The 12,350-nt window shown below is 46.7% G+C and overlaps 1 protein-coding gene across 1 annotated transcript in view; it reads left to right on the forward strand.

Annotated features, from left to right (window-relative positions):
• Window positions 1–12,350, forward strand: part of LOC134566052 (piRNA biogenesis protein EXD1-like) — a 73,782-nt gene that overhangs the window by 28,937 nt on the left and 32,495 nt on the right. Inside the window, exon 5 of the mRNA XM_063425764.1 lies at window positions 10,134–10,240. Within this exon, the coding sequence (XP_063281834.1) occupies window positions 10,134–10,240 (107 nt within the window). The remainder of the gene's footprint in view (window positions 1–10,133; window positions 10,241–12,350) is intronic.

Genomic DNA, 12,350 nt, shown 5'->3' on the forward strand with positions numbered 1-12,350 from the left:
ATGGCTTGGAGACTGGTGTGAAGACACACACCTGAAACCTTTCGAGACGCTAACCTCCTTAACACCTCCAACGGGGCTAGCCCGTTTCCGATACCATCAGATCCAACACTACCATAGCTCCCTCCAGGGAAAGCAACTACTATCCAGGAAAAAGACGGGCTTTGAGACTCTCTGTACGGAGAATCGACACCTTCCGCGAGGTATCTCCACGCTGTATTCTATGATACTACAAGCTACCAGGCTCCCCCCTGCGAGATACCAAACTAAATGGGAACAAGCCACGGGAACTACCCTCACTGAAATGGAATGGGAAAAAATACACGTCCTCGCCCATCAAGGTTCGACCAGTGCGAAACTTCAAGAAACCAATTACAAGCTTATGACGAACTGGTATCGGACCCCCAATAAGCTTTACCAGATGGGGTTGCTACCATCGGCTAGGTGCTGGAGATGTGGAGCGGACGATGGCACGGACCTACACATCTGGTGGGCATGCCCGCCTATCGAGACATTCTGGCGACAAGTACACGGGAAGCTACGCGAGATCCTTGACTCCGACATACCACTACAACCCCTACCGATGCTACTCCACCACTCAACGATGCCCCTAGGAGCCTACAAGAGATCTCTCACGCGACACTTCCTAAACGCGGCCAAGAGCCTCATCCCCGCCCGCTGGAAATCCACAACAACCCCCACCATGGCTAACTGGATGGAAGCAGTTGAAGAAATATACAGTATGGAGAGCCTCACAGCAGACCTACAGGGGACGGCGGAGAAGTGCGCCCGGCTTTGGGCCCCCTGGATCGAATACATGGCTCGTGTGCCGGCGGGTCCCCGGAGACGTGGGACCGAATAAACGGGAGTGTGGGTGGACTCGGGTTGTTGGGCTACGGGCCGCGGTGTCGCTGGCGGACTCTCCCCCTGGTCCCCTCCCTGCTGCTGCCGACCCTCTCTCCCCCCCCCCTGTAGTCCTTCCCCATCTACCCTAAACTACCTTGCCTAAGCAACAGTCCCCCCACTGTATGGCCCTCTGACCTAGCTATGGTTACGGAAGTAACATACTGTATATAGACGACGAATCTACCCGCCTTCTCTTGAGTAGTATGGACCGAGATGCCTACCTACACCACCGGGCGCCTACTTGACGTTGACATGCCCTGACAAGGGACCCTTGACCACTCAGACTTGCCCCCGACCTGTTTCCCACTCCTTCCCTCCCCCCCCCCCCTTCCCCCCCCCCCATAGGGGGACAGACAGATACCGACTAGAGACAATATAGTTTCGCAGTTGCGCCTGTTCAGGGCATCACCAATTAGGGTCTAAGTAGGGTGACAGTTCCAACATTGACTTAAGTGATTAGTCAACCAAGCTAACATACACCTGGGCTTTAGTTTGAAATTTTGTAATACTGCTGAGTTGGGTGGCATATGAGACCTATCAGGCAATATCTGTGTTATAAGCAAGACCCCCTAAGCTGTAAAAGGCCCTATATTTCCCACATGACTCTGGGAGACTAAGCTGAGCCCCCCCTTTTCCAAGACGGGGCTGTAAATTCCTGGTTGAATCTCCTGTTCCCTCAATGTTGAGGAGAACACCCAACCCGCTTTGTTCACCTATTTCGATATACAACTCCCACTGTGTATGTTTACGCACTTACCCTTATAACTGCTTATTTGTTTGTTATGTTATAATGTCTTGATAAAATCCAAATAAACATTCAGATTGTCAAAAAAAAAAAGAATGTAATGATATATATATCTATGTATAAATAAATAAATAAAAATAATACGAAATATACATATGTCCACATACAAAATTACATTAATAATTTCATAAATATACACGTAGACGTCAAATATATAAATATGTATATATATTAAAATTCTACGTGCATATTTATGTAATATTTTTACCTAATTAAGTAATTTTAATGATTGCAATTTGAGGGACCTGCCTGCCAACCCAGGCCAAAAGTCCAGATAATTTAATTTGCTAGCACTGTGCTTAACCCTGTAACTTTCTATGACACCCTAAATCCTGTACATGGGGGTACTGTTTTACTCGGGAGACTTCGCTGAACACAAATATTAGTGTTTCAAAACAGTAAAACATATCACAGCGATGATATTGTCAGTGAAAGTGAAGTTTTTTGCATTTTTCACACACAAACAGCTCTTTCACTGAGGATATTATTGCTGTGATATATTTTACTGTTCTGATACACTAATATTTGTGTTCAGTGAAGTCTCCTGAGTATAACAGTACCCCACATGTAGAGGTTTTATAGTGTTTGTGAAAGTTACAGGGTCAAATATAAGGCTTGATTTTACTTTTTTTTTTTTTTTTATTGAAATTTGTCAGATTGGTTAGGTTGCCTTTGACAGCGTATGGTAGCCAAGGAATGAGAATTAGCCCCATGATGGCATACCATTTACAAAAGAAGACAACCCAAGGTATTGCAAATGGGGTATGTTCAGCCTTTTTTAGTAGCCACTTAGTCACAAACACCGGCCAAAGTTAGCGGTTTTTGCATTTTTTTTTTTTTTTAAATTCTTTATTTTTATTGCGCAGGTGAGTACAAACATGTCAATAAACGCCACAACAGCGTACATGTGGGTATAAAAGAGTGGAACTGTGGCAGGGGCAGTTGCGCATTTTACATTTTAACAGAATTACTTTAGTAACAGGAGAGTTAACACATAATATCGCTAAAGGTCAATGATCATACCATCTAAGTAATGTTTAAGTATTAGCTATCAAAATAAAAATTAAAAAAAATAAAAATAAGGAGGGCCTGGCTTCTCATGTTTAGCGGGCCGCCTTAGCCAAACTTTTCATGGCTTCAGTGAGATACATCATAGAACAAACGTGGCAATAAACGCCACAACAGCGTACCTGTGGGTGTAAGCAGGTGAAACTGTGGCAGACACGGTTGCGCATTTTACATTTTTAACAGAATTACGATAGTAACAGGAGAATTAACACATAATATCGCTAAAGGCCGATGATCATACAATCTAAGTAATGTTTAAATATTAGCTACTAAAATATAAAATAAAGTAAAAATAAAAATAAAAATGGAGAGAGCCTGGCTTCTCATGCTTAGCGGGCCTCCTTAGCCAAAATTTTCATTGCTTCAGTAAAATACATCATGGAACAAACATGTCAATAAACGCCACAACAGCGTACGTGTGGGTATAAGCAGGTGAGACTATGGCAGACACGGTTGCGCATTTTACATTTTTAACAGAATTACGATAGTGACAGGAGAATTAACACATAATATCGCTAAAGGTCAATGATCATACAATCTAAGTAATGTTTAAATATTAGCTACTAAATTAAAATAAAAATAAAAATAAAGAGAGCCTGGCTTCTCATGCTTAGCGGGCCTCCGTAGGCAAGATTTTCATTGCTTCAGTAAAATATATCATATAATAGAGGTATTAAGTGGACTAACCCTGCGTGTCTAGCGTTTTCATGTATAGAAGCTAGCTAGATAAGGGGTAGTTTTATTTATAGTTGAGGGAGGATTTTGCTGTAAAGCTCTGTCATGGAGGCCCCTCGGCTGGTGGTTGTGTCCTGTCAGGTCCGTGTCTGCGTGTGTCTGTGCCGGCCCAACGGTTAGTGTTGCCTGTGCTTTAGTGGTGCACATTAGTGCACCTTTGGTCAAGGCGGGAAGGCTAGTGAGTCTTGTTCACGTTAACTGTATCTGCGATTGGCCTTGTGGACCTTACAATGTGGCCAGATATGAAAATTTACATGTCCTCTGTCAGTGTATGCTAGCGTATACCTTAGAGCTGTGTTTAGGAGACCTCCTTACTGACTATATATCTTTCCTAGCTAAGTCTTAGAGGTGTGTGGCTTTCTGCCACTTTTGGCGGGTATAGAGCTACCAATCTTGTATGCTTAAAACATCTCTAGTGTCCAGGCAGGGCTACCTTAATGACATAGTTAAACAAAACGAAACAAAACAATAGGTACAACGTTGGTGGAGGGCAGTAGCTGGAAGTTAGCTGTTCAGACCGGTTGTCCGTGTAGTCTTCGAGGTAAAGTTATTATTGATGGTGTGGGGCTGGTCTCGGTCCTCTGGCCTCTAATGTTGCCTAGGTCGAGGGGGGTCCGGTTGGCTGGTGCCCATCTTTGCCAGTGGTGGTTTCTTGGTGCGAGTAGTGCACAGTAAGGTTTGTCAGGGAAGCATGTCCATTCGGGGTGGGGGGTGAGTCTATAATTAAGTCTTAAAGCAACTGGTCGTAATCCCCGTCTAGGGGTTTGTTGTAGTTTGGGTACCTGTCCCTTTAAGTGTCTGCTTGATGTCGGTTCACCCGTTGCGCCTCGTAAGCGGTGGAAGGTGCGGCGTTTGTGGTCGCGGGTTGAAACGGTCTGACGTTCGAGACATCCCAGGTGTGACAGGACTTTGGCCTTTGTTCGGTTGTGACTTGGTCCTGTCTCAGTTGCAGGCCCAGTGCTGCCATTACGGGATCAATTTCTGAGGGGTCAGCGACCCGAGTTGTTGCGCCCTTGTGTGTAATGATTATGCTTCTGGGGAATGCCCAGCGGTATGGGATTAAGTTTTGGCGGAGAGCGGCTGTCAGAGGTTTGAAGAGGCCTCTCCATAGCAGCGTGGGCCTGGATAGGTCCCGGAAGAATGACAGACTGGCGGTCTCAAAGAGGTGGGATGCCTTCCCTCTCACCGCCGCCATGAAGGCTGCTTGGCCTGTCCTCGTTTGGAAGCGGAGGATAATATCTCTCGGGGTGTCTGCTGGGGCTCTGGCGGCCCTCGGGATTCGGTAAATCTCGTCTATAAGGGCAGTCTTCGCTTGCTGTTGCGTGAGTAGGAGGGCGATGAGTCGTCCAATATATTCTCGTGTGTCCCCTTGGGTCACTGTTTCGGGAACCCCTCTTATCTTTACATTCCGGCTTCTGTGCCGGTCCTCTACCGCATCCAGGCGGTTGGTGAGCAATGTCTGGGAGCGCTGCAGCTCTGCGTTTTGCGCTTCTAGTTGTATGCAGCGTGCGGTGAGGCCCTGTGAGTCTACTTCTGTTTTTTTCACTCGCCCCTCCACGGTGTGGATCTCTTCTCTTAGGACCGCCATGTCAGCCGCAAAGAGGGAGCGAATATTGCTTAGAAGGGCTTTTATGTCGCCCTTAGTGGAGGGCAGTTCATTGTCTTCGTCCGAAGATATGTTGTGTAGGCCCCCTGTGCTGGGGAATTCGTCTAGTTCGTCTAGGATGTGTTCTCCGGAGGAGGCTGATGCCGAGTCGCCATCTTGGTTTGGCGCGGGAGTTACTGCGGCCTTGGCAGGTCGGAGGAGAAGTGCTCCGATATCGCGGGTCCCCCCCGTTTTTACGGCCCCCTGGTGTCTGGATTTCTTTCCCATCTCGTGGCGTTATCTTTTAAGTCGTTGTGGTTGAGTTAAACTCATGTAATTTGCGATTTACAGGCTTTTGGATGCGGAGCTCTGGTGGTGCACGTCTGCTTTGGTCGGCTGTTGGCTCCGCCCCCCCGGTTTTTGCATTTTTAACACACAAACAAATATAAATGCTAACTTTGGCCAGTGTTTGTGACTAGGTGGCTACTAAAAAAGACTGGACATACCCCATTTTAAATACCCTGGGTTGTCTACTTTAAAAAATATGTACATGTTAGGTGTGTTTCGGGGATTTATGACAGATAACGGTGTAACAATGTCACTATTGATACATTTAAAATATATATATATTGAAACAGCAATTTCCTACTTGTATTTATAGGCCTATAACTTGCAAAAAAAAGCAATAAAGCATGTAAACACTGGGTGTTTTTAAACTCGGGACAAAATTTTGAATCTATTTAGCAGTTTTTTTCATTAGCTTTTGTAGATAAGTAAAAGATTTTTCAAGTAAAAGTCCAAAAACATGTTTTTTTTTTTTCACCATATTTCATTATTTTTTTTAAATACAATATATGACATAATATAAATACTGGTATGTAAAGAAAGCACTTCTTGTCGTGAAAAAAACAGTATATAACTTGTATGGGAACCGTAAATGAGAGAGCGGAAAATTACAGCTAAACACAAACACCACAAAAGTGTTAAAACTGCTCTGGTCCTTAACGTACAAACATCGCAAAAACAGGCCGGTCCTGAAGGGGTTAAGGGAGTGTGTGTCAGGTTACTCTGTAAGAATTTTGTTTGTGTTTTTTTGGGGGGGGAGGGGGGGAGGTGGATGTTGGGAAGGGGTAACTCCTAAAATGAACATTCAATTACCAGGAAACAGGAAAAAAAAAAGGGGGAAAAGTGATAACAAACCTTATAAAAATAAAATCATGGTGGGTGGGGCCAGACGCGTCTGGGATGAGCTCCGGTGCTTAGACTGTTATATCTCACTAATCATGCAGTTTATACCCCCACTGATGACTCAGCTTGCCCCTAAAGTACCCCTGTAACCAGTGGGGACGTACCAGAGCGTGTCTGATGTCTCAGTTTCCACGTTGATGGAAAGCTGAGGGTTAACCTGGTGCGTCTAGAGGTGTGGATTAGTGCTCCACTTTGAACTTTTGGGCGTGATCACGGTCCACTCCATGAAGGCCTCTGCAAATGCTGAGGATGTGCGACATTATTTCAGGCACCACACCCAAGATGGTGGACGCTGCGTGTTCCCCCCGATACTCTGCAAAGCATGTGCTGCTGCTCAAACACAACTATATTGTTCTGATGGGCAGAGGAAGAATCACTGATGGAATTCCAGCCCACCCGCTGGTCAGAGGGGCTACGGTGCCAGACTGAGAGGAGGGCGGCAGAGCTCTTCCTTGATAACCTGAGCCTACACATCAGGCAGATGGGTTAGATCCCACATAAATCTTGACAGGCTTGGGACGTTTTCTCTCTGACCCAGGGACATTAACAAGCAGCATCTACCTGATAGTCTACACTCAGGACATTCACTCCAGGGACCTCCTGGAGGTTTCATTAATGACACTGGATACTCCCATAGTGCTCCTGAACCGATTAGGGTTATAGGAACGTGTATTGATGCCACTGGGTGTCCACGCTACCGAGGAAAACTGAGCTGGCTTGGCGGCCTAGTGAATCTGGGAGAGTGGGGAAGTGGTTGATCTCTGCCCCAAACCTGTGCTGCCGACTGGTGCCCCGTTTCCCCCCTTTGGACCAGTGGGGGTTATCCCGGTCTGCTATTTGGAGGCTTCCTTGCAAAACTGCAGGCACGCAGCCTCCCCAATTAACAAGCAACTGGCACTCACGCGAACACAAGATGTGGTGGGAGCTGCATGCTCCTTCATTCCACACTATAGCCTCAACTATGTTCTGCACCACCTGAATGACATACCCAAACCCTCAGTGGCGAAGCTGGAGACTTGTCTGGTGCCTGCTGCTCCAAAGAACCACGCAAGCGTAGTCCATCTAAGACTGAGAGCGGATGACCGGGCCCGAAAATACAGACAGAGGCCCATTGTGACACCTGCAGCACACGTCGCAGCATGCTGGCTCTTGGTACCATCGAGGGGATCCCTGCTAGCCGCACAGGGCTTACCGGGCTGCCACAAAGCAACCCAGCTGAGACTTATACTGGGACTTCCCTGGAGAGTCTGTACACGGCCCCTACGGGGCATAGGTTAAGTCCAAGGCTGGGTCTGGGACTACCCCTTTATGACCATATATCCTGGCAAGGAATTTTGCTAATGGAACAGCTAGTGTGCTTATTTTCACTTATTGCTCTTTATCTCTTTTGTTGGGCTTTCGTTTATAGCCTGTTAAAGGGGCCTCCGAGGGGTCTTTACTCAAAGCTGCTTGTCTGCCTATACAGTTAAGCGCGGTCAACTCTATAAAGCTTATTCCCAGTGCATAAAGCCTGCATACTTCCTACCCTACTGTTCTTATCAATATGCACTGTGCTCTTCTTGTCATCTATATTTATTAATTTAAAAAAAAAAAAAATTTGTGCCCTTGAAATGCTACACTATGACAGATTACTTCACATGAGACTACCCAATGTGTATTATGCACTTTATGTTCTGCCAAGCACATGAAAAAAAGAAATCTTAACTAGAAATGATTAAATTCGACCTATGCAGCTACTAAGTCGCTTCTTCACGAGTTTTTTCAATGGGAGGAAATTGACAGGCAGATTTTATTCATTCTTTGGATTCACTTTTATTTTTTTTTTGGATTCATTCTTTTATTAATATTTCTTTATTTTTATTGTGCTTGAATCAACAATACAGGCTTGTCTAGCCACAACAGCGTCCACAAGCTTATTTACAACAATTATTAGTGGTATTGTGGCATTTCGGGTAGCCTTGCACATTTTATAATAACATGAGGCATTTAAACATGAGTTAAGTAGCTTATAAGTAAATAACATAGAATATCGGTCCTGCAAGCATATCAGGTGCATGCGGCTAGTCATACATTGGTAAGGCGAATAAGAGGCAGCGCTTGTTATACGGGAACTATGAAGCTGTGAAGAGAGCTACAACCTGTGCGCTTGCCATGGACGGCATGGTAGACCTGGCTGTCAGGAGTTTGTATGCAGGCTAGTATGATGAGACAAAGAGCAATATAACATAGTTAGCAGACTAGGCTAAGCAGGTAGGTTAGATAAGATGGTACATGGATTGCCATTAGTTACTCTAGGTAGGGGAAAACATAGGGTATTATAGACAACTCTGTAGGGGGCTACCCTGTGGCGGCTAGGGGGCAACCAATACTCTGTGTGTTGGCCACTTGTTAAGAGTCATGAGAGTTGGAGTCATAGTTTGACCCAGCGTGTAGATCTGGCAGGGTATTGTCTCGGGAGACCGGTAAGTCCGTGGAGTTCCTGCCGTCTGGCTGACGGGTGCTTTAGCCGATTCCTACAGGAGGAGGCATGGTTACCCTTAGGTGTGGCGGTAGTAGGCAGTGGGAAGGGGTGTTGTTGACAGTCCCAGTGGGTCTTGGGTTATTCCATGCCCTCTCACCCTTACCAGCCTGGGTCGTGTAGGGGTTCCGTGCTTGATGAGGTGGGGTCCGCCGGCTTGGCGCTGTAAGGTGGAAGTACCGTGATCTCGGGTGGCGGTAGTTCCTCCGCTTACGCGGTCTGTAGGCTTGTGTTTGGGGCTGCTTGATCCTCCGTTTGGGAGTAGGTCGCCGCGCCAGAGCTCCGCCTGTCGGATGTGACTCAGGGGCGACTATGGTCGGCTGCTGCTTCTGTGTCTCCACTCTCCTCCAAAACCGCTGGCAGATGTCGTTGAACTTTTCCGGGGGGAGGGGGGGGAACGGGCGTTATCGGGAGTCTATGTCAATTGCAGCGGCGGGGGAGCGGCCGCCTCTGGCTGATCAGGCTTGTAGGCCGAGGAGGCCGCGTGGCATGGGTCAGCAAGGAATCAGCCTAGTTTTGTATGAGTCGGTAGCTTATGCCGTCACCTGGCTCCCGGTAGCCGTTTTTTTGCTTGTGGTAGCGTATTTCAGTCGGTTGATGGGTAAAAATCACCCTCGGGAGCAGGAGCTGTGGAACCATGCGGCTGCTCTGCTCCGAGACAGCCCCCCCCCCCCCCCCCCCATATAAAGGGTTTTATCGTCACTTTTTTTTTTTTTTCCCCTTTTTTTCCTGGTATTTGAATACCTATTTGGATTATTTACAAATTTTTAATCCTATAGTTTTTTTCAAGTTTTCTCTTTTGGTTTTATTCCTGCATATGCACCTATTTTTAATATCACTTCAAAGTTGTCACTTTTTCATTATCCCACAAAATGTGTTGGATAGACCAAGTCTATATTGCTGGGTATTAGTTTGTATTAAGAGTTATTTTGAGAGAGGTGGCACATGCCTTTTTTTATTTATTTATTATAATCTTTATTTTAACAGTTACCACCTGCTTTATTAGATCTATTTTTGGTATGACAATCTGCCAGCATCCCGAGAATGGTTAGCCTGCAGCTAGACTCTATTTTAGAAAGAGAGTTAATGATGTAGTGCTAGTCTCCAAGAAGTGTTCTTGTTTACGGTTATTAAAAATAAAAAAATGTATTCTGAATGTACAATCAAAATGTTATTGTGTCAACATGGTGGTTTTTGATGAGAAATATGGTGCGTAACTAAAGTATTTTGAATGCATGTATTAATATATTGCCAATTTGCCTATTTTCTAGTGTGACTCTACAGACCGAAAAGCCTTCCAAAAACGCAGAGAAATCACTTCCCTTTAATATTCAGCCAGGAAATCCTACTGCTACCTTAGAGGCTATAAATGCTGCAGGTGACGTCACTTGAATATCTCTTACAAAGGAAACTGAATGCTTCCCCCTTTTGTAAAAACCTGTGTAGTCCAGTAAATCAAAACCCTTTAGTTGGGTCCCAGCATGGAGTTCCCATGCTTCTTGAGTGGGTGATGGGTTGACAATAATCTGCTCATCAGGCCCCAGGCAACTGCCTACAATTGTTTTACTGCCTTCTGTTCAATGGTAAACCTTTCATGGTGGGGAAAGTATAATGAAAGTATTTTGCAAAGTTAATTTTGTTAGAATTTGCAGAATAGGTCACTGACACAATTTTACAATTGAAGAATTGTGTAGCTAAGCTTATGATGTGTTATTAATTTCAGATCCCTATGAAAATAGAGCAAACTAATTCTATATTGTTAGGCATACATATCTGTATCCCCCAGCACAGCGGTTCCCAAAGTGTGGGTCGCGACCCACTGGTGGGTCGCTGGGCGATTCCCAGTGGGTCGCGCTGACCCACACATCCAGGGCCGCCGGCAGTCAGGCAGACTGACACCAGGAGGGAGCCCGGCGGCCTGCCCTGTATGCCGCCGGGCTCCCTCCAATCAATCTGCCCAGCAGCTCCGGTCTGCAGCTCCGCCGGGTGCAGAGCTGCAGACTGTGTGATAGAAGTCTCGCGAGCTCCCAGAGCGTTACCATGGCAACACTCAGGGAGCTCGCGAGATTTTTATTACACTGTCTGCAGCTCTGCACCCGGCGGAGCTGCAGACCGGAGAGTTACCCCACTGGACCACCAGGGAGACACTGGACCACCAGGGAATTAAATTAAGGTAGGACACAGCCCCCAAATCCTGACCCCTAATGTAAATAAATAATTTTCTCCCTACCCCCCCCCCCCCCAAACTGTAACCCCTTCACTCCCTGCCCCTTCCCACCCTGTAACCCCTTCACTCCCTGCCCCCTCCCCACCCTGTAACCCCTTCACTCACTGCCCCCCTCCCCACCCTGTAACCCCTTCACTCCCTGCCCCCTCCCCACCCTGTAACCCCTTCGCTCCCTGCCCCTTCCCCTCCCCACCCTGTAACCCCTTCACTCCCTTCCCCACCCTGTAACCCCTTCACTCCCTGCCCCCCTCTCCCCACTGTAACCCCTGCCCCCCCACACTGTAACGCCTGCTCCCCCACTGTAACCCATTTTCTTCCTGCCCCCCCCACTGTAGCCCTCTCTCCCCCTGCCCCCCACTGTAGCCCTCTCTACCCCTGCCCCCCCACTGTAGCCCCCTCTGCCCCCACTGTAGCCCTTTCTCCCCCTGCCCCCTACACTGTAGCCCTTTCTCCCCCTGCCCCCTACACTGTAGCCCTTTCTCCCCCTGCCCCCTACACTGTAGCCCTTTCTCCCCCTGCCCCCTACACTATAGCCCTTTCTCTCCCCTGCCCACCCACTGTAACACTTTCTCCCCCTGCCCACCCACTGTAACACTTTCTCCCCCTGCCCGCCGCCCACTGTAACCCTTTTTCACCCTGCCCCCCTACACTGTTACCTGCACACACACTCCCTACCACACGGTCACCCTCACCTGTCTCTGCGTGTATGTGTATGAGTCTCCTTTTGTGTCAGTGTGTGTGTATTTGTGTGTCAGTGTGTATCTGTTTACATGAGTGTATGTGTATCTGTGTGTAGGAAAATAAGTGTCATTGTGTGTGTATCGCTGTGTCAGTATGTGTATGTGTGTGTCTCTGTATGTGTGTATGTGTGTGTCTCTGTATGTGTATACACTGCACACATACTCTATGCAAAAAACATGCTTACATCCAAACACACATTGTGCATATGTATATTTTATATACACAATATACACACACTGCATCCACTACACACGCACTGCAATCAAACGCAAACATTACATACAAACACACCCATGTATTAAAACACCAAAATGATATACGAACACCCCTTCATTCAAAAACCGACACTACACACAAAAAGCACACCTACATTTAAAGTCCAGCACTACATTCAAACACCCCTGCGTTCAGACGCAAACATTACAAACAAGTACACCACTACATTCCAATGGCAACAGTACATACAAACACTCCCATACATGCACACACATACTTAAAGGACCACTTCAGCTTAATTAAG

Source organism: Pelobates fuscus, chromosome 6 (assembly GCF_036172605.1).
Source record: "Pelobates fuscus isolate aPelFus1 chromosome 6, aPelFus1.pri, whole genome shotgun sequence".
In the NCBI taxonomy this organism is placed as follows: domain Eukaryota; kingdom Metazoa; phylum Chordata; class Amphibia; order Anura; family Pelobatidae; genus Pelobates; species Pelobates fuscus.